Here is a 22,063-nt window from a genome sequence, read left to right on the forward strand (position 1 = left end):
TGAGAACACGGAAACGGAAAGAAAGTTTGGATGTGTGCTAACAGGGACGCACAAGTCGATGGTATTGCAGACTATGATCAGGTTAGATCAGCTTTATTCATCATGGTTGCATTTTTATACGGTTCTAAAGATCCTGTCTCTGGTTGAAAGGCTACCCCAGTATATATCCCTAAATGTCAAAATAGCATTAAAAGGATAACTGACCACATGTCAATGTATGCAGCAGAATTAACCGGGTTTAAAACCAACATTTATAGTACTTTGTTCTGACTCTATACTGACATCAAGGCAAGACATCATTTTTGAGATTCTTGCATGTTTAAGAGTTTAATGATTTTCCTGTGGGTTCCTGCTCATGTGGGAGTGGAGATTAATGGAATGGTTGATAAAGCAAGCTCATAAATGTTCAGAAATAGATATACAAGTGACTCTTAGCAAGGAAGATGTTAAGTCACTAACAACGAACGGCAAAAAGCATAGAATGAGCAAAAAGGTATAAAAAAAAATAAAAGGTTCCAATTATACAAAAAGTTATGAAAGCTCTGGATTGTCCAATCAGCATCCAGGATAACAACTATCACTTTGATTGATAGTGAGCATTTGAGGCCAGGACAAAACCATATTTTTATAGAACAGTTTATTAATTCATTGGAACAGAGGCAAAGCACTACAGTATATTAAATCAATAATTGTAATCACATCTGTTACAGTTGATTTGATTCTCATCAGTTGTGTCCTTTTCACCCAACGACCGCCGCAATCTGCTCCTTCAGTTTCTCTCTGTTGTTTGAGATGTTTTTTCCAGCGACCTCCATAAGATCAGTGATCATCTCAGTGCTGTAAGGATCTTGAAAGGTGCTATATTTGTTCATTGAGGCCTCAACTTCATCTAAAGAAATAAAACATTTACATGCATCTATAGGCTTTTTTTTTTTTTTAGTTTTATTCAACTAGACAAATCACAACTTGCCTCCACAGTTGACCACGTTAAACAGAGGGATGTGAATCACGGTTGGAGTGTTTTGGCCTTTGAACACATAGAAGTCCTTTGGTTTCTTCAGGTCTTCACTGGGAATGTTGACTTCAGGGAAAGGGATGTTTAGTTTCTTGCACTTCTCAGCAGCTTCTCTCACTGTCTGCAGTGGAAAAACAACAGCATTTATTTATTGCAAGGATTAGATAGAGATTTGAGTTGAAATTTAACTTCTTGACTGAAATAATAAGGCTGAGATGAATAGGAATGCTAGCGGATGCCCTCTCCAGGTTTTATAAATAAATACCAGTTATAATGAAAACATATGCACTTTTGTTTAAAGGGTTCATGAACTGAGGAACCAAAATGCTCTTGATCATTTGACATGAGATCATTGTACTATAAAAACATCCTGTAAGTTTCAGAACTCAAAACTTTTATTGAAGGCAGTCTACCAAAATGACAGCTTGTGGTATGTTCTACACTATGATGTAATAGTGTGGATAAGCACCACCTCCACAGATCAACACCGGTTTCTACTCATCTACGTCGCTACCCGTTTAGCCCAGCCCACCAGGTCGCACATATAGCGTTTACGGGAAGAGAACGCACAGGTCTATGCAGAATCCAAACAATAAAGTTGGCTCTGAAGACAACAAGACGCTGTGCAGTGCCAAGCTGTGAAAAAACAGTGTTTGCTTTGCCTTCCTTCTGATCCCAGCGTCAGGAAAGAGTGGATAAACTTTACTTTTAAATGAAGATCCAGATTGCGTCAATAAGAACTTGGTCCTTATTTCACTTAATTTTACCGCGGATTAGTGGACAAACAAGTAACATTTTGATGCGAGATTTTCAGAAAACTGGGCCGCCTATATTGGATACAACAGTAATGTTGCAACACAAGTGTGAGCAACTGTTTTCATTACGTGATCACTATTGCTTTGCCTCTTCTCATTGGATCATTATTTTAATGCAGAGATCATTATTTGGTGTAACAGAATGTTGACATGCTTTAATGTTAAAACAAACATTTTTCAAATACTGCACATTATTGTAGTTCCTCTATGCCCAGCCTCTCTCAAACGTGTCGCTTTCTACAAAGCCCCTCCTTCCCACAAGCGCAGTCTACTCTGATTGGCCAACTGACCCAGTGCATTGTGATTGGCTTAATACCACAAGCATGCGTCGGAAGTGTAACACCCCTTACCATAATCGCGAGCTTCAGCTTTCGAGTTAGTTTTATCAGTTCAAGCCTGAAAGGGGAACCGATCGTATGACAGACACCGAGATGATGCTCGTATGTATTTGCAGTACACAAGCTGCAGTTAAGAATTTCTGACGGGCTGTACACGCCGCTGTGATGTGACCCTGTTACACATGTTACACGCAAAACTCCGCATTTGAACAGTCAACAGCAAATACTTCAACTAATAACAAAACATACTTACAGTCGCTGATTCAGAAGCGCCAGATTGTCATAGTCTTTTTTTTTTCTTTTTTTTTTTTTCCTTTTATTCCTTCAAGCCTTCGTGCATAGCCCCAGATAGCAGACGTAAGTCTACAAGATGTCTGTTAAAGATAGCTTGATCTGGAAAGCATCTGCTGCGTTCAAACATCTGACAGACATCTAAGATGTCAGTTTTACATGCTTTCTGAATCATGAACATGTTAAAGGCATCAAATAAATGTCTATTTGACAACTGATAGGAAACGTCCAATAGACACATTGCAGATGAGCAAACGCCCTTTAAAAAAAATAATAATAATAAGTCTTACAGATGTTAATGCAGATGTCAAATAGACATCTCTGCGATGTATGCATGCTATCAGGGAGCCAGCCTTGTACTCTGTGTTCACGAAACTGTCGTCCAGAAAATTCAAACATTTGGGTTGTGCTGTTGTTTTATAAAAAAAAAAAAAAATCTTAACAATGATTCCTAACTGCATCTACTTTCGGAAAGCAAATAAAGTGCTTTTGCATAGAAACACACAGCGTCTCCCTGACATGGCTGCGTCAACACTACTGCGGTTACTGAAACCACGCCTTCTTTCCTCGCGAGAACATTTGGGAGGCATTATGCAAATATTTCCACATTATGACGTAGACATGTGGGGGCGTTTGAATGAGTCGTTTTAGGGGGGCGTGGAGGTCTTAACTTTTATAAAGAATATCTCCTTGGGTTTGGGACTTTAGTCTTTGCAACTTTAGGGATCTCATCCATGCATGAACAGCTTTTAACACTCCAAAGAGAAAGGAAAACTTGAAAAATCGCATCATATGACTCCTTTAATGGAGCAACAGATTTGAGAAAATAAATCATTCAAATTCTTTATTTTGTTTAAAAATCTTGTATGAGGTGGCATGGGGTAAAAGGCTCACAGTATTGATAAATACTTCAGCTAAAATAATGGGATTTTTTAAATAAATCCCTGAGTTAATACTTGCTCAAAACGATCACTTTAGCATAGTTTGTACGGTTTTCTGCTTTTTAAAAATAAAAAAAAATAAAATAAAAAGGCAGCTCATGACACCTTTAAATAGTTTTCTTTGCTGTTGGTTTTATTGAATTAAATGCACCGCATTTGTAATTATCTGTCAAGGTTTTTTTTTTTTTAAGATTAGTGTGAACTCTGGAGGTCCAATGAATGAGGATAATCAGCAAGATTAATTTATAAGATTTTTAAAATAAATAAAAGTCTCTCCTGTTGTTTTCTACAGAACAAAAGAGAGAAACACCGGTTTGGAAGGACAGGAGGGGGAGTAAACAGTGATTTCTAGGTGATCTGTGTCTTTAACTTTTATTAGAGTACGTCTTAATGCGTGTTATACCATGAAAGGGTCGCCTTCACTGAAATCCAGGGAAATGATGAGATCAAGGTTTCGTTCTTTTCTCAGCACTGAGATGTACGGTGAGTTGAGTAATAGTCCTGCATCTTCAAAGTCTCTCATCTCAGTTTTCAGAAGAGCGGAAGGCACAGATTCATCTAAAGGGTCGCAGCATGAAATGAGTCATTATGTCACTCACTTTACTGAATTTCTAGTTAACAGCAGGTCTGTTCTCACCTGTCATTCTGTGGAGGAAGTTATAGTTTCTGCCCCAGATCCACCGAATCATGCATGTTGAAATGCTAGAGGCAATACCTGAAATACAAATAGTGGTTGTTAAATTTAGGAAATGGTTCCAAGTTTCTTACATCGTTTTATATTCTTTATATAGTCTCTGACTATATTTGGAAATGAATTCATTTATAAAACTTCTTTAGCTTTATACTTTAAAGTTGGGGATGTGATTATTCACATTTTAGTTGAAATTAGTCAATATTGGCATTCAGTGATTATAAAAACATGACGAAATGATTGTGCCACATTTGGTTGCCTTCCTTTAAAACTGCAATATTTTATAGTCGCTTAAATATGTACATAAAGATAAATGACTGTCTTGGGGTGTTCATGTAAATACAGTCAGTTGTTGACGTGAAGAAAAGCCAAAATTAAAGTCTGTTCATCGTGTAAAGTGACTGTCTCTTCAGAAAACTCAAATTAAACCATCTGATTCATATTGGATTTATTTTACAATTCTTTATGAATGTTTTGGAGCATTATAGTTTTGGGCGAACAGACAGTATGGTTTTGGAACAACATGAGGGCGAGTAAATGAGTGAACGGTCCCTTTAAAATAATCATGATTTTTGCCATAAACGCACTTTACTGGTCGTCTAAAGCAGAGGTTCTTTCTTGGCTTCAGTTAAAACCTTTTTGTTGCTGATTGGAAGCTTTATTGAATCTTACAGTAAAGCACTTGTTTTGCGCATTAAAAATGACAATATACAAGTCAAATACAACGTAGAGCTAGTTCAACTTACCTAAAAGCCCAAAACTGAACTGACTCAAATCATTACACACATCCTCAGTGTATTGCTTCATATACAGTTTTGCAGCTTCTTTATCAGCAACATTCAGTTTTTCTGTAGGAAAAATCAGCTGACTTTTGCCTCCAGTGAGGTCTGTGAAAGAGAGAAACATTACGGAGTTCTTGTTATCTGGTACAAGTTCATCCATCTTGTTTAATGACATGTTTTTCCATGTTATCTTATACAGTTTTGCGGTTTCATCTATTAGATTAAAGTTCAATAACGTTTTGATTGTCTATTCAGAAACTGAACCTTATTATTACTAATTGACAGTAAGTGTGATAACTAGACTCTAAAATGAACTAAACTATGCTCCTCTATATGAATTCTAACACTTCTTACCGTTCAGCGTTTTTCTGATGGATTGATGAAAAGCAGAAGGATCTTTGCCATTTAAAACACACACATTCATATCCACAAGATCCATGAGAACCTGGTGACCCTTTTCTACATGTGGGGAGTTTGGGTCTTCTGAATAAAACACATTGAACAAATATGAACACGCTGAAGAAAAAAAAAAAAGTCCCAAATGTAAGTGCTTTCCACCCCCAGATTCATCATGTTCAGATATCAGGAGTTTCACCACAAATAAACATACACAACATTGATTCCCAGGGAAAGCAAGCTGATAAAATGTAAAAACTGTAACTTGAATGCAATGTAAGTCGCTTTGGATAAAAGCGTCTGCTAAATGTAAATGTCCCATTTAAGATGTTCTGATTTGAAGCTAAATTGAATTTGATCATCTCATGATTTATTCAGTAACACGGTGTATGCACGCATGTGCACGAGCAGTATATTTGTTACAGTATGGATTAGTCTTTGTTAATGTTAGTAGGTCAGTTGACAAGATAAAACGCATCAATAAATAAAAACAGAAGTGCAAATAAATGCTTTACCTTCCTTCATCTCCTCAGACGTTTTCGTTTCTGTCTTAGGTCTTGATTGTTTAAGGAAATCTGGGGGGAATCAAATATAATCATGGATTCACATAATGAAATGAATGTCTGCTTTAGTCAGAACTGAATCTTCAAATGCAGATGCACCTTGAAGTTTTCTCCAGATTAATTCTTTACCATCTTCTCCAGCTAAAGCACTGCCACACAGACCTGCAGAAAACATGATTATGTTTAAGAGTTTACAATAAATGAAACAAAACATTTGTGAAGTGTAATATATTAGTCTAGAGCACAAAATTGTTATTCAACCTCTTAAATTGAGCATAAATTATCTGTATTTTAAATCATTGTGTAATGAGAAGTCTTATTTTGAAAAACAGCAACTCACTGTGCTGTTAAAACTGCTTTAAATGATTTCACATTTCTAATTGTAATATTTATATTAACGTTTTGATGCCCATTAACTTCGGTGATCAGTGTACATTGGTATTGGAAATATTAACAAACTCTCGTGACAGAGTTTGATACCCTGCAGGTACAGCATGTCCATTTCAGGCTGCTGTTTTTTCTTGGAGCCGTTGTCAAACTGGCTGCCGAAGCTGGAGGTGTCCACAAACGCTCCAGTGAGGGAATAACCTGCTTCATATGGAGTGATCTCAAACCAGGGGTCTGCAGACAGAAAACACCTCCATATAACAGCAGACACGAGCTCAATAACACCCTTTAATTCTTTCAGACAAACACAGACCTCCTCCCTTCTCCTGTTTGCTTTGCTTGTCATTCACGGTGTAGATGGGAAACGGGTCTTTACCAAGTTGGGACCGCTTATCTGTCAGAGTGTGTTCATCAATCTGTAGAAAAAACATTTTTAAATGCATTTTTTTAAATACACACACACACACAGTGGGGGGAAAAAATTAAAAATATTTGATCCCCTGCTGATTTTGTATGTTTGCCCACTGACAAACAAATTATCAGTCTATAATTTTAATGGTAGGTTTATTAGCTTAGCGCTGTGACGTAATTGTGACATCAGCCTAACTAGTTACCTGTGGTTGGCCTGGCCGTGCGTCACTCAGAAAACAAGCCAATCAGAAGAGAGGCTCATGAATATTAATTAGACAGGCCAAAATCGACCTGTTCTTAGGGAGCTCTAAAAATATATTGAGATGGTTTTTGGTACTTATGCCGCAAATATACATTAAGGACATCAAAACCTAAAATAAAACCCCAGAAAAGTGTACAATATGGGACCTTTAATGTTTCACAGACACAGTAGTTGTGAATTTCATCAACTTAAGCTAATATCCTAATGAAAGCTAATGAGTCATATTATAAGGGCGTTAAAAAAACTAAAATATCACCTTTCAGAGCAGAGATTGATAAGCATGTCCCAGCCAGGTTATTTACTTGTTGCGGATCCCTTATACATATTCGATTGTATTGTAAATATTTGCAACACATTTCTGCATTTGGTTGTGTTTTGATTATTTGTAGAATACCTGTTGTCAAACTGATGAAAATGTTCTTAAGTCGCAGGTATTTTATTTAATTTTTTTTATTTGCAACATGTTGAGCTCTCTTGGCTACCCCATATTTTACCATTTAATACCACGAACATTTTAATCATTTTAATATAATTAGCATAACTACAAGGTGCACGCCTCGTCTATGCTGGAAGTGTCACTTCCGATAAGCCATTAGCATTTAAAACAGACCTCTCAGACATGCCCATTTCTCCAACCTGCAGCACCGACATGTCTCTGCTATGGTAATGTTGTTAGGAAGTACCTTTTTTTTAATAGAATAGATTAGAACACGCTCTAATAAACTGATTTGAGTTGAAACTACTGACAAATCTTACCTGTGTCTCATGTCCAAATACTTCTTAATGGGTGAAAATGTATGTAAATAAGTGTAGGTCAACATTATCCCTTAAAATGTTTGTCTTGTTTAAAATTGCTCGTTCGTCTTGCTTCCAGAGCACTTGCTTGCTATGAACAGGGGGCTATTACATTTCTACTCGCATAAATATTTTGTGATCAGTTGTTTACTTTTGTGGCAGGTAGATGTGACAACAGGTTGAATGAACAATATCCAGCTTGTTACAAGTCATTTAATCCTAAAATATTGGAGGTTTTCTATCAATGTGGTCTTTGGACCCCACGTCAAAAATTTTACAGTAAGTGTTCATATATTCCTCAAGTTCCTTGGAATCACGTGAACAAAAATTTGTTACAGATATCTCTGAATGGGACTACCATAAATCATGCAGGGATGTAGTATGAATATTTACAGACCTCTTTCACGTATGTTGTGATGACCATCACTGCCCAGAAGTCAGTCAAGCTGAAGAAGTCTCTCTCATTGTAATATTTATTCAGTTTTTCATATGCGTCTCCCCAGCTGACTCCTGGTCCGCTGAGTCTCTTGATGATTTTGTCTTTCACGGTCTCTAGTTTGGTGGACCAGTCTGGTTCTTGGTATAAGGAGGCCATGCACCTTCAGAGAAGAACATACTGCTCTCATTTTTGACATTCAACCCAATTCGATCTCTGTGTGTTTGTTGTTTCTCAGGGTTCGTACCAGGTGGATCCAGAGACTCCGCTCAGATAAAGGATGCAGTCCAGAAGACCTGCTTTATCAAGCTGAACCAGGGATCCCAGCAAACCCACCATGGCTCTCTGTCCTCCTCCAGAACTTAATAATGCAATGTGTGGCACTTTATTCTGAAATACACAGTTTGATCGTGCAAACATACATTTGTAGGTCATTTCAAGAAAGAATAGACAGGTAGATAGATATGAAGTATAAGATGTTTGACCTGACTGCAGGGTATGTTGAGTTTCTGCAGGCTTTGAAAAACAGTTTCTCTCCTTTTGACTACAAACTCCTCCTCTTTCTTATGTAGAGAGTGTGCGATTCTTACTTCACCACTGCATTGGTCACAAAGACAGACGGATCAGTGCTGAATTTAACATCTCATAGTACTACGGTGAAAGGTAAGATGAACCTTGCATTTTGTTTGCTGACAACCATCAGTAATATCCAGTCATGCAAACTACTCAGTTTTGAATTTAAAATATGGTCTGGCATTTATGCGATTCACGTCACTTATTATTGAATGGGATCAGACAAGAAGCATTTCTCATTTTGAGTTCTCAACATAAACAAAACTGAATTTATGCATATTTTAAAAACAGCTCAAATGGATTACTTTACGCACGCGCCTCTCTTTTTCTTTATTATCCCAAATCCTTTATTCATCCGTCCGTTACCATTGGGATTGAATAAAAAGACAACCCTCCATTCTTAATTATCCTTTATTGTAACTCTGAAGTTTATTTTAAAGTTGTTCACAGAATGATCTAGTTTGTATATAATAGACATTAATTGTGCAAGTAATGCAGTACAGTACTTATATAGAATTAGGAATCTGAGCAGGATTACGAACCTTCCCTGGAGTTTGGATGCACTCATCTGTAAAACAAGAGTCAACATTAAAGTAAAAATAATTTGAAACCTATTTGGGAAAATCTTTTGATAAAATCAGGAAAAGTCATTCCTCAAATGTCAATTATTAGCCACAGTGCATACTGTAGTCTTTAGTTTGCAGGTCATTGGTATTGGCCAACTTTTAGTTAGAGCTAAATTAACTCATACTACTGTATTATTGTGACTATAAATGAAATGACATTAAGCGTTTTTAATTGCCTGTTGTAAAAATATTAACACATTTACTCACTGTTCTTGATTGGTCTTGTAAAATCCTGAGATTCACCGATAACAACTCAGCTGCCGTTTTCTCTCAGATCAGACAGAAGATCCTCTTTTACAGGCTCTGGATCATTAAGAGCTGATTAACATAGACTTCAGACAACAGAAAAACAGAAAATATCCACACACACAAAAAAAAGCTTGGTGTGGTGACTTGCTGTGAATTGTTGCACAGATTAAGCTTGCACTGATTTAATCAGCTTTCATCCATGAGTGTAATTAGAAAGCTGATTATATATATTGTGACGAGCTACCCAAGTACTCATTAGCATTGTCATGGAGAGGGAGAGGATCCAATTGCCGGGAGGCGGAGTCTGTGAACAGGAGCCACCTGAGAGCCATCAGGAGAAGGGGATATAAACAGAGCAGAAAAGAAAAAAAAAAAAGCATTGGGGAGACTAGATCTAAACAAAACCAGGCTAACGGTGTCTCTGGTTCTTTTCTCCTAGGCTCCAGTGATTACTAAGAGATCACAAGGTTCCAACAGGTTCCTACACCTTTGCTTCTACACTCTTCAGGGCTGATGTTCTGCCTCCTTAGAGCACCTACACCACTTTCAATATTGTCACTCAATAAATGCCTCTTTGGGGATATCTCACTGCACGTCGAGTCTGAGCCTCCTTTCTCCCACCACAATAGATATACACACACAGAGAGAGAGAGCTGGGTAGTAACTGATTACATAATCAGATTCAAAAATTAAGTGCTTGTAATTAGAGTGTTACATTTTAAGGTACTCGTAATCAGACTACAGTTACTTTTTTGATTACATAGTATTCACACAATAGCAATAAATTATTAATTTATTGATTCTCTCTAATTTCTCTTTTTTTTATCTTTTAAATTTTCCTTTCTAAAATAGTCTACTGCTTATATACACTCAGAAAGTCTTCAGTTTTGTGGACATTCATAGACTAGTCATTAGTCGGGTGGCGACAGCATTTGACCACTAGATTTAAAAAATCATTTCAGGTTTAAGCGTTTCAACATTGCATCAACTACTGATGAACACATTCATTTTCATTTGAATTATCACTCAGTAGGTTATTTAACCATGTATTACGTATTATTGAAAGGCTTTTGTTTTTCAAACTCATTAAAATGCACAGATTCTTGTTATTTCTTATTTGCAGACATTCTCAAACTTTTTTGTCAACTTCTTTCACCCAATAGCCATATTTACTTTAAAGGGGTGGTCAATCAGCAATTCTGTAAAAGACAATATCTCTCTTTGAGCATCGTAACTTTGCTGATGTTGTTTATGCTCAAACAGCAACATTACACGCTTACTAAAGTTAAAAAAGTGAAATCATAATCAATGACCCCTTTAAGTACCCCTGAGATTTTAAAATAAACCGTGAACCTTTGCGTGAACATTTGCTCTGTTCCCCCGAGAGTCGCGTGACACAGTGATGTGACCCTGTCTCCCTGTCTGTGTCTATCTGTCTGTCTGTCTGTCTCTCTCTTTTTTTCTCTCTCTCTCTCATCTCCCTGACATGGCTACATCTACACTACTGCGATACTGAAACCACGCCTTTCTTTGCGTGAACATTTGGGCAGCATTACGCAAATATTTCCACATTGTGACGTAGACATGTTTGAATGAGGCGTTTTAGCCCAGTCTGGATCAGCCTTCTCTTTTAGATGGAATAAATACTTTTGTGGGAGCCTTTGTGCTTTGTAACTCTGCAGATCGTATACATGCACAAACAACATACCACACCAAAAGAAAGGAAAAGAAGAAATCGCATCATATGACCCCTTTAAACTGACAGACAGTGTCTGCTTCCTGAAAAATGCTAGAAAGACTGTTCCAGTTGATCAAAACAGTCGATACTGATATTGTAAGAATTATCAACTGGCCAGAATTTTGAGATCACAGTGGATGTGAAGGACTACAATGCAACAGGACCTAAACCATTTAGAGCACTTCAAGAAATCAGCAGGATTTTAAATGTATTTGATGTTTAATAGGGAGCCAGTGCAGTGTTGACAGAACCAGGCTAATATATATTTCCTGCATTTTGGACCAGCTAGAGTTTGTTTATTAAGCGTGCAGAGCAACCAGCCAATAAAGCATTACAATAATCTAACCTTGAGGTCATGATCGCATGAATTAACATTTCTGCATTTGATATTGAGAGCATATGTCAATATAGAGATATTTCAAGATGGAAAAATGCAGTTTTTACAAATGTTACAAATGTGTCTTTCAAAGGAAAGATTGCTATCAAATAGCACACCCAGATTCCTAACTGATGATGAAGAATTAACAGAGCGGCCATCAAGTGCTAGTGTTCTAGATTATTACATGCAGAGTTTTTTTGGGCCAATAATTAAAACCTTTTCCTTTTTTTCAGAATTTAGCAGTAGGAATTTACTAGTCATCCAATTTTTTATATCAATTATGCATTCCATTTTTTTTTTTTGTGCATTGTATTTTTCATCAGGCCACCAATAATTATAGAGCTGAGTATCATCAGCATAACAGTGAAAGCTAAGTCCATATTTCCTAATGATATTTCCCAAGGATAGAATGTACAGGGCTAAAATCAACAGACCGAGTACTGAGCCTTGTAGTATACCATATTTGCACTTCTGTTCTGATCTATATTATACCTCTTCATTCACTGCTACAAACTGATAATAACTGTCAGATAAATATGAATTTGAACCATGCCAATGCACTTCCACTAATGCCAACATAATTTTCTAGTCTATACAAAAGAATGTTGTGGTCGATAGTTCAAATGCAGCACTAAGATTCAATAACTCTTTCCGGCAAATGATACCATGAAGAATGTGAATATTTAATTTCCTGGCAAAAACAAAACAAAAGGTAAGCAGGTATTGGTATTAATTTCAGTATCAGTATCAGAGGTTGATCCTCCAAAGATTGGGACGCGGCACCAGCATGCAACGCAGTGTGATGCAGCTTCACGTTCTCTATTGCAGTGTTACCGATACATGAAATAAACAACAACAACAAAAAACACAATGCTTTCACGGATGGACTACCCTAGAATATCATGCACTATACATCCCAACTAATGCTAATTTAAATTTTATTCCCTGAATAGTAAAAACTTTTTATCTGTCTCTTTTTTCTGGCTTATGATGCCTTCATGATGATTGAATTTCTAACTATATTTATTTATACTGAACATTTTATAGGACAGACTTGGTCTGTGCACATGCCTTTAAGGGTAAAACCTTAATTTTTTCTCTTGACCATAGATGGCACAAAATCCCATCTCAACACTTAATGTAAGGTTATGCTATTTTTAATATTGTTATTTCACCTGAAATGATCTACTCTGTCTTTTCTAGCACCACTTTATATCACGTAACATTCAGACTTGGAATGACTAGAAATCATAATCTGAGGTGAGGTGTTAATGCATTTAACCTGAAAAAAGTGTTAACTGGAACTGAAACATAATTTTACATTGAAAAAAAGAAAAACATTAAAACAAACAGTGAGGACTTTGCCTCATTTCAGAAAGCTATGCACCACTTATGTTCAGATGCCATCAGTTGTCTTCTCTGCTCAACGATGCCACCAATCTGCTCCAGCAGTTTCTCTCTGTTGTTTGAGATGTTTTTTCCAGCGAATTCCATAAGATCTGTGATCAGCGCTGTAAGGACCTTGAAAGGTCTCATATTCTTTCTTCCTGTGTTCAAGTTTATCTAAAGAAATATTAAAATAGCCAAATTAGAACAGTTGATATTTTAGTTTTATTCATCTGGACAATCTTAACTTGCCTCCACAGTTGGCCACATTAAACAGAGGGATGTGAATCACGGTTGGAGTGTTTTGGCCTTTGAACACATGGAAATCTTTTGGTTTCTCCAGGTCTTCACTGGGAATGTTGACTTCAGGGAAAGGGATCTTTAGTTTCTTGCACATATCAGCAGTTTTGGTCACAGTCTGCAGTGGAAAAGCATAACAGTATCACTTCATTATAAAGGTGAGAGAAACATTTCAGTCAAAATTAAAGTTGTTATTCACTGAAATTGCCAGGTTGAAATGAATGGGAATGCTAGTGGATTGTTTCTCCGTGTATTGTAGATAAATATTGTTAAAATAAAAGCATGTGCTCTTATGTTTAAATAGTTTTCTGTTTAAATGAACCACAGCATTTGTATTTGTAATAATCTGTCAATGGTTTTAAAGGTTATTGCGACCTCTGGTGTCTCACTCTCATTTGGTTCCAAACCCATAAGACTTTCATTCATCTTCCAAGCACAAATGAAGATCATTTTAATGAAATCTGAGAGATTTCTGTCCTTCCCTTGAAAGTCTGCTAACAAAACTCTGATATATAGAGATTGTAAAATAAATCCATATGAATCAAGTGGTTTAATCCGAATCTTCTGAAGAGACACAATCACTTCACATGATTTAAATTTGCTTTTGTTCAAATTTAAACAGTGACCAGCAAACATAAACAGAAGCTCAACTGTACTGCGAGAACAAACCTCATTGGTTCTTGCAGAAGCTCAAACGTGTGAGAACCAATGAGGTCAAGCAAACACGTTTGAGCTTTCAGTAAACATTGTTTGCTAATCAATGTTTATATATGAAGAACTCAGGTCAAGCTTACTTATTAAGGGTATTAGAGAAATCTAGTACATTGGCGAACCACCCAAACCACAGCTCAGCCAAATACAGCAAAATCTAACACATCTCCTTATAAATGTTTTGAAGAATGAGACTTTTGAGTGAACAGGCTTTCAAAGGAGGGACAGAAATCTCTCAGATCTCATTAAAATGATCTTGATTTGTCTTCCATCTACAAATGCTCAAGCAAAGATCTGAAATGCAAATACAAACAGTGGTTCTTAAATTTAGTAAATGATATTGTTCTATATTCTGTATCTTGTTTTTCAGTTGACTATATGGTTTTTTGGAGATGATTTTTGATGTTTCATCATAGGTTTCACTTCAGCATTTATGCTTTAAATAAGGGCTGTGTTCTGAATCAAATTTTTGTTTAGATTTCGAGTTTGGCTTTCGTCAATTATGAAAACACGATAATAGAGACAAACCGATTATTGTGAAACATTCAGTTGCTTTCCTTTAAAACTGTGCTCTTTTTTCATTTCTTAAAAATATATCAAAATGATTGGCTTGGTGTGTTCATGTAAACACTGTCGATTCATATGGATTTCATTTTATGATCTATTTATAAATGTTTTGAAGCATCAGAGGATTAGGTGAGTTTTTGACTTTTAATGGAGGGACAGAAATCTCAAAGATGAACGAAGGTCTTACGGGTTTGGAACGACATGAGGGTGAGTAATTAATGACAGAATTTTTTGGGTGAACTAACCCTTTAAGAGTAAAGCATTTCTCGGTTTACGCATTAATCTGGATAGAAAATCAAAAAAGAAGTATGATATACTAATCAATTGTACAGACAATTCAACCTACCGAAAGTCTCTGAACTGAACAATTGACTAAAATCATTACATACAACCTCAGTGAATTGCTTCATATACAGTTTTGCAGCTTCTTTTTCAGCAACATTCAGTTTTTCCCCTTGAAAAATCAGCTGATGTTTGCCTCCAGCGAGCTCTGTAAAAGAGGCAAACACATTTTTGAGTTATTGTCTAGAATCTAGTTTGATCACTCTGTCTCCTTTCTTAGTTAGTTTTCTGACTTTCTGCATTCAGCGTTTCGCAATCGCACATCTGTTCTTTAGTCTATCTAGCCAAAAGGCTGATACATTTTAAATACAGATATGAAATACAGCCTTTATATTTCAAATAGTATTTTATATTAAAAAAGGGTCAAACCACAAATCAACTTGTGTTTTGTCATTCAGCAGACAAAAACGATTGGCATTGATAATGTATCTTTAAGCTGAAAAAAAGATGTAATCTAGAACATTGCAATCCACTGTAACAAATTATCCTCAGCATGTTCAATAGACTATTTTTTGTGGATAATTATGGTTATTAATGTTAAGTCAAGTCAAGTCACCTTTATTTATATAGCGCTTTTAACAATACAGATTGTGTCAAAGCACTTAACAGTATCAAATTAGAGGATAAAGTGTCAGTAATGTATAATGATAAGATTAAACACTCAATTTTCAATTTTCAGTTAAAGGCATTTCATTATTGAATTCAGAGATGTCATTGTCTAGCTCAGTTTAGTTTAAATATTATCTGTGCAATCAAATCAGCGATAATCGCTAGAAATTAAGTGTCCCCAACTGAGCAAGCCAGAGGCGACAGCGGCAAGGAACCAAAACTCCGTCTGTGACAGAATGGAGAAAAAAAAAACCTTGGGAGAAACCAGGCTCAGTCGGGGGGCCAGTTCTCCTCTGACCAGACCAAACCCGCAGTTCAAAAGTTTATATTTCTATTTTAATTTTGTTGCAATTTCTAACAATAGTAGTATTATGTAGTTAGGTATTTTATTATATTTTAGTTATTTTATTATATTTTTTTTAGTTTTATTGTATTCAATCGAGGTTTTCACTGGGGATATGTCTCTGGGGCTCATCTAGGTGTCCTGGTCTCCGCTGAAGATCAGGGCTGTAGACATCATCTGACCGGATACAGACTGAGAAACAGAATAGGAAAGAAACAGACAAATATTAGCGTAGATGCCATTCTACTTACGATGTAACATGTACATTGTGATTTGAATTGACAGAGCAGCCGTCAAGTTTTAGATAATGTTCTAAGTTATTACATGTGGTGTTTTTAGGTCCGATAATTAACACCTCTGTTTTTTCAGAATTTAGCAGTAAAAAATTACTCGTCATCCAGTTTTTTATATCGACTATGCATTCCGTTAGTTTCTCAATTTGGTGTGTTTCACCAGGCCGCGAAGAAATATAGAGCTAAGTATCATCAGCATAACAGTGAAAGCTAACACCATGTCTCCTGATAATATCTCCCAAGGGTAACATGTAAAGTGTGAAAAGTAACAGCCCTAGTACTGAGCCTTGAGGTACTCCATACTGCACTTGTGATCGATATGATACCTCTTCATTCACTGCTACGAACTGATGGCGGTCAGATAAGTACGATTTGAACCATGCTAAGGCGCTTCCACTAATGCCAACAAAGTTTTCTAGTCTATTCAAAAGAATAGACTAGAAATAACTTGTTTGATTGTGTCTGTTCAGAAACTGAACCCTGAGAAACATTCACTGCACTAAGCATCATAAAATGAACTACAAAATAACTGTCTCCTCTATATGAATTCTTGCAGACTTTAGGAAAAGCTCACCTTTCAGTGTTTTTATGATGGATTTGTCAAGATCAGAAGGATCTTTTCATTTAAAACACAGAGATTCATGTCCACAAGATCCATGAGCATCTAATAACACTTGTATACAGGTGGGGAGTTTGGGTCTTTTAAAGAAAACACAATAAACAAACATGAACACACAGCAGAATGTCTTGAATGTAAGTGCTTTCCACCCCTAAATGTATCATGTTCAGATATCAGGATTCCCACAAGCAAACAGACACACAACATTGTCCAAACTAAGATGCTTTGATTTGAAGCTAAAATGAATCTGATGACATTCTCATGATCTATTCTGTAACACTTAAATAAGGTGCATGAGAAATACATTTGTTACAGTATTTATTCATCACTGTTAATTTTAGTACTGTCAGTAGATCAGTAGACACAAAGGAAAAACCGTGTCAATAAATAAAAACAGAAATGCAAAGAAATGTTTTACCTTTCCTCGTTTCCTCAGTCATTTCTGATTCTATTGTAAGAATTCTGGGGAAAAAATAAATAGAATCAGAGTTCACGTGATAATGAAATGACTGTCAGCTGAATCTTCTTCTGAAACTGTCAGCTGAACTGAATCTTGGAATGCAGCTGCGCCTTCTTTTTTTTCCCAGATGAATTTCTTAATCTTGTCTTCATCAGCTAAAACGCTGCCACACATAGCCGCAGAAAATACAATTACATTTTAAAGTGTTTTCAATAAATGAAACAAAAACGTATCAATTTTAAAACAAAATGTATAATAATGCATCAAATTGTTTGATTGTCAAACTTGAGCCCTTAAATTGTTCAGCATAATCTTTTATTTAAATCATGTGTATTGAGAAGATTCAATGTGCTGTTAAAACTGTTTTAAATGATTTTTAACATTTCTAACTGTAATGATGTTTATATATTTTAGCTTTGACACACAAGTTCATATAAGTTGATATTACAAATGTTAATAAACTCTCATGTGACAGAGTTTGTTACCTTACAGGTACAGCATGTCCATTTCAAGCTGGTGTTTTTTCTTTGAGCCGTTGTCAAACTGGCTGCCGAAGCTGGAGGTGTCCACAAACGCTCCAGTGAGGGAATAACATTTACATTACATTTACATTTATGCATTTAGCAGACGCTTTTATCCAAAGCGACTTACATTGCATTCAAGTTACAGTTTTTACATTTTATCAGCTCTTGCTTTCCCTGGGAATCAAACCCATGATCTTGGCGTTGCTAGCGCCATGCTCTACTATTTGAGCTACAGGAAAGCCTGCTATATAACCTGCTTCATATGGAGTGATCTCAAACCAGGGGTCTGCAGACAAACACAATCATATAACAGTTGACACGAGCACAATAACTCCATTTCTTTCTTTCACACACACCAACACAGACCTTCTCCCTCCTCCCTATTCCTGTTTGCTATGTTTGTCGATCACTGTATAGATGGGAAACAGATCTTTACTCATGGTGTGTGTTCATCAATCTGTAGAAATATATATATATATATATATAGTGAGGAAAATAAGTATTTGAACACCCTGCTATTTTGCAAGTTCTCCCACTTAGAAATCATGGAGGGGTCTGAAATTGTCATCGAGGTGCATGTCCACTGTGAGAGACATAATCTAAAAAAAAATCCAGAAATCACAATGTATGATTTTTAACTATTTATTTGTATGATACAGCTGCAAATAAGTATTTGAACACCTGAGAAAATCAATGTTAATATTTGGTACAGTAGCCTTTGTTTGCAATTACAGAGGTCAAACGTTTCCTGTAGTTTTTCACCAGGTTTGCACACACTGCAGGAGGAATTTTGGCCCACTCCTCCACACAGATCTTCTCTAGATCAGTCAGGTTTCTGGCCTGTCGCTGAGAAACACAGAGTTTGAGCTCCCTCCAAAGATTCTCTATTGGGTTTAGGTCTGGAGACTGGCTAGGCCACGCCAGAACCTTGATATGCTTCTTACAGAGCCACTCCTTGGTTATCCTGGCTGTGTGCTTCGGGTCGTTGTCATGTTGGAAGACCCAGCCTCGACCCATCTTCAATGCTCTAACTGAGGGAAGGAGGTTGTTCTCCAAAATCTCGCAATACATGGCCCCGGTCATCCTCTCCTTAATACAGTGCAGTCGCCCTGTCCCATGTGCAGAAAAACACCCCAAAGCATGATGCTACCACCCCATGCTTCACAGTAGGGATGGTGTTCTTGGGATGGTACTCATCATTCTTCTTCCTCCAAACACGTTTAGTGGAATTATGACCAAAAGTTCTATTTTGGTCTCATCTGACCACATGACTTTCTCCCATGACTCCTCTGGATCATCCAAATGGTCATTGGCAAACTTAAGTCGGGCCTGGACATGTGCTGGTTTAAGCAGGGGAACCTTCCGTGCCATGCATGATTTCAAACCATGATGTCTTAGTGCATTACCAACAGTAACCTTGGAAACGGTGGTCCCAGCTCTTTTCAGGTCATTGACCAGCTCCTCCCGTGTAGTTCTGGGCTGATTTCTCACCTTTTTTTACTTAGGATCATTGAGACCCCACGAGGTGAGATCTTGCATGGAGCCCCAGTCCGAGGGAGATTGACAGTCATGTTTAGCTTCTTCCATTTTCTAATAATGATTGCTCCAACAGTGGACCTTTTTTCACCAAGCTGCTTGGCAATTTCCCCGTAGCCCTTTCCAGCCTTGTGGAGGTGTACAATTTTGTCTCTAGTGTCTTTGGACAGCTCTTTGGTCTTGGCCATGTTAGTAGTTGGATTCTTACTGATTGCATGGGGTGGACAGGTGTCTTTATGCAGCTAACGACCTTAAACAGGTGCATCTAATTTAGGATAATAAATGGAGTGGAGGTGGACATTTTAAAGGCAGACTAACAGGTCTTTGAGGGTCAGAATTCTAGCTGATAGACAGGTGTTCAAATACTTATTTGCAGCTGTATCATACAAATAAATAGTTAAAAAATCATACATTGTGATTTCTGATTTTTTTTTTTTAGATTATGTCTCTCACAGTGGACATGCACCTACGATGACAATTTCAGACCCCTCCATGATTTCTAAGTGGGAGAACTTGCAAAATAGCAGGGTGTTCAAATACTTATTTTCCTCAATGTATATATATATATAAAATTGTGATGATTTTGGCTCACATTTAACAAAAACCCACCAATTCACTCTCGCAACAAGTTAGAACACTTCACAAGACCAATAAAAAAAAAAATTAGTGAATTGTTGGTCTTCTTGAAAGTATGTTCATTTACTGTATATGTACTCAATACTTGGTAGGGGCTCCTTTTGCTTTAATTACTGCCTCAATTCGGCGTGGCATGGAGGTGATCAGTTTGTGGCACTGCTGAGGTGGTATGGAAGCCCAGGTTTCTTTGACAGTGGCCTTCAGCTCATCTGCATTTTTTGGTCTCTTGTGTCTCATTTTCCTCTTGTTTTCAGGTCTGGTGAGTTTGCTGGCCAGTCAAGCACACCAACACCATGGTCATTTAACCAACTTTTGGTGCTTTTGGCAGTGTGGGCAGGTGCCAAATCCTGCTGGAAAATGAAATCCGCATCTTTAAAAAGCTGGTCAGCAGAAGGAAGCATGAAGTGCTCCAAAATTTCTTGGTAAACGGGTGCAGTGACTTTGGTTTTCAAAAAACACAATGGAGCAACACCAGCAGATGACATTGCACCCCAAATCATCACAGACTGTGGAAACTTAACACTGGACTTCAAGCAACTTGGGCTATGAGCTTCTCCACCCTTCCTCCAGACTCTAGGACCTTGGTTTCCAAATAAAATACAAAACTTGCTCTCATCTGAAAAGAGGACTTTGGACCACTGGGCAACAGTCCAGTTCTTCTTCTCCTTAGCCCAGGTAAGACGCCTCTGACATTGTCTGTGATTCAGGAGTGACTTAACAAGAGGAACACGACAACTGTAGCCAAACTCCTCGACACGTCTGTGTGTGGTGGCTCTTGATGCCTTGATCCCAGCCTCAGTCCATTCCTTCTGACGTTCACCCAAATTCTTGAATCGATTTTGCTTGACAATCCTCGTAAGGCTGCGGTTCTCTCGGTTTTTGTTAAATGTGAGCCAAAATCATCACAATTAAAAGAACCAAAGACTTAAACTACTTCAGTCTGTGTGCATTGAATTTTTTTAATACACGAGTTTCACAATTTGAGTTGAATTACTGAAATAAATTAACTTTTCCACGACATTCTAATTTATTGAGATGCACCTGTATTTGAAAATCTGAGGGGGCAAAAAAATCAAAATACTGAGAAAATCGCCTTTAAAGTTGTTCCGTTGAAGTTCTTAGAAATGCATGTTACATATAAAAAATTAAGTTTTGATATGTTTACAGTAGGAAATTTACAAAATATCTTCATGGAACATGATCTTTACTTAATATCCTAATGATTTTTGGCATAAAAGAAAAATTTATAATTTTGACCCATACAATGTATTTTTGGCTATTGCTACAAATATACCCCAGCGACTTAAGACTGGTTTTGTGGTCCAGGGTCACAAATAGTTTTAAGTCAGTTATTTCTATCTTTTGCTGTAGTGTGTCAGTAGGAAATATCAGTTTACATTTCCAAACATTCATTTTGCCATTAATTGTAATAATCCAGTGAGATTTTTGTGCTCCACACAGAGATCTGATCTGATCGTCATCAGTCTGTCTGGAGTGACATGAAGAAACAGAATAAACTGAGACAGACTCAATCCAGAAGAACTGTGTCTCCAAGACGCTTCAAGAAAGCTCCTGCAAAGCTCCTGAGAAACTCTGCTCAACTGCACCGAGGACAAAAGCTGCTTTAAACACAAATTATGCTCACACCAAATGTTGATTTCATTTAGTTAATAGAAGTTAATTGATAAAGAAAATCTATTTATGACATTATTTTGTACAGCATCTTCATTTTACAGCATTTTTACACAAGTGCCTAAAACTTTTAACAGTTCTGTAGCTTTGCAGGTTTCTTGAAGCTTCTTGGAGACACAGTTCTTCTGGATTGAGTCTGTCTCAGTTTGTTCTGTTTCTTCATGTCACTTCAGACAGACTGATGACGATCAGATCAGATCTCAGTGTGGAGCACTGGCTGTTGTCAGATAAAAATCTCACTAGATTATTATAATTAATGGCAAAATGAATGTTTGGAAATGTAAACTGATATTTCCTACTGACACACTACAGCAAAAGATAGAAATAACTGACTTGAAACCATTTTTAGCTGCTGAA

General features: G+C 36.9%; 1 protein-coding gene and 1 long non-coding RNA gene across 3 annotated transcripts; both read right to left on the bottom strand.

The window, feature by feature from the left end:
* Nucleotides 1–683: 683 nt before the first annotated feature.
* LOC131540148 (cytosolic phospholipase A2 gamma-like) lies at nucleotides 684–9,779 on the bottom strand. Of its 2 annotated transcripts, none has more exons than XM_058774649.1 (15): nucleotides 9,530–9,779; nucleotides 9,239–9,264; nucleotides 8,609–8,720; nucleotides 8,371–8,513; nucleotides 8,085–8,286; nucleotides 6,533–6,635; nucleotides 6,313–6,453; nucleotides 5,932–5,994; nucleotides 5,785–5,844; nucleotides 5,228–5,356; nucleotides 4,838–4,978; nucleotides 4,038–4,115; nucleotides 3,804–3,958; nucleotides 971–1,136; nucleotides 684–889 (listed from the first exon to the last, which is right to left on the bottom strand). In XM_058774649.1, exons 2-15 carry the CDS (start codon nucleotides 9,262–9,264, stop codon nucleotides 741–743), a joined length of 1,668 nt encoding a protein of 555 aa, XP_058630632.1. In that variant the 5' UTR covers nucleotides 9,530–9,779; the 3' UTR covers nucleotides 684–740. The 2 variants fall into 2 exon arrangements, with proteins under 2 accessions (XP_058630632.1, XP_058630631.1); XM_058774648.1 differs by having other exon boundaries at nucleotides 5,228–5,389.
* A 4,384-nt stretch (nucleotides 9,780–14,163) lies between these two features.
* On the bottom strand, nucleotides 14,164–17,412 carry LOC131541474 (uncharacterized). Its single transcript, XR_009271519.1, has 3 exons — nucleotides 17,277–17,412; nucleotides 16,814–16,938; nucleotides 14,164–15,142 (listed from the first exon to the last, which is right to left on the bottom strand). It is a non-coding gene; the product is annotated as an uncharacterized LOC131541474 (long non-coding RNA).
* Nucleotides 17,413–22,063: the final 4,651 nt, after the last annotated feature.

Source organism: Onychostoma macrolepis, chromosome 05, assembly GCF_012432095.1.
Source record: "Onychostoma macrolepis isolate SWU-2019 chromosome 05, ASM1243209v1, whole genome shotgun sequence".
Classification (NCBI taxonomy): domain Eukaryota; kingdom Metazoa; phylum Chordata; class Actinopteri; order Cypriniformes; family Cyprinidae; genus Onychostoma; species Onychostoma macrolepis.

What these genes read in the sequence shown, in the direction of transcription:
- LOC131540148 (XM_058774648.1), bottom strand. Translation starts at nt 9,264, where the DNA reads ATGAGTGCATCCAAACTCCAGGGAAG. An exon ending in GCATCCAAACTCCAGGGAAG is followed by an intron (nt 8,721 to 9,238) that starts GTTCGTAATCCT and finishes TGACCAATGCAG; the next exon opens with TGGTGAAGTAAGAATCGCAC. An exon ending in GTTCAGTTTTGGGCTTTTAG is followed by an intron (nt 4,116 to 4,837) that starts GTAAGTTGAACT and finishes TTTGTATTTCAG; the next exon opens with GTATTGCCTCTAGCATTTCA.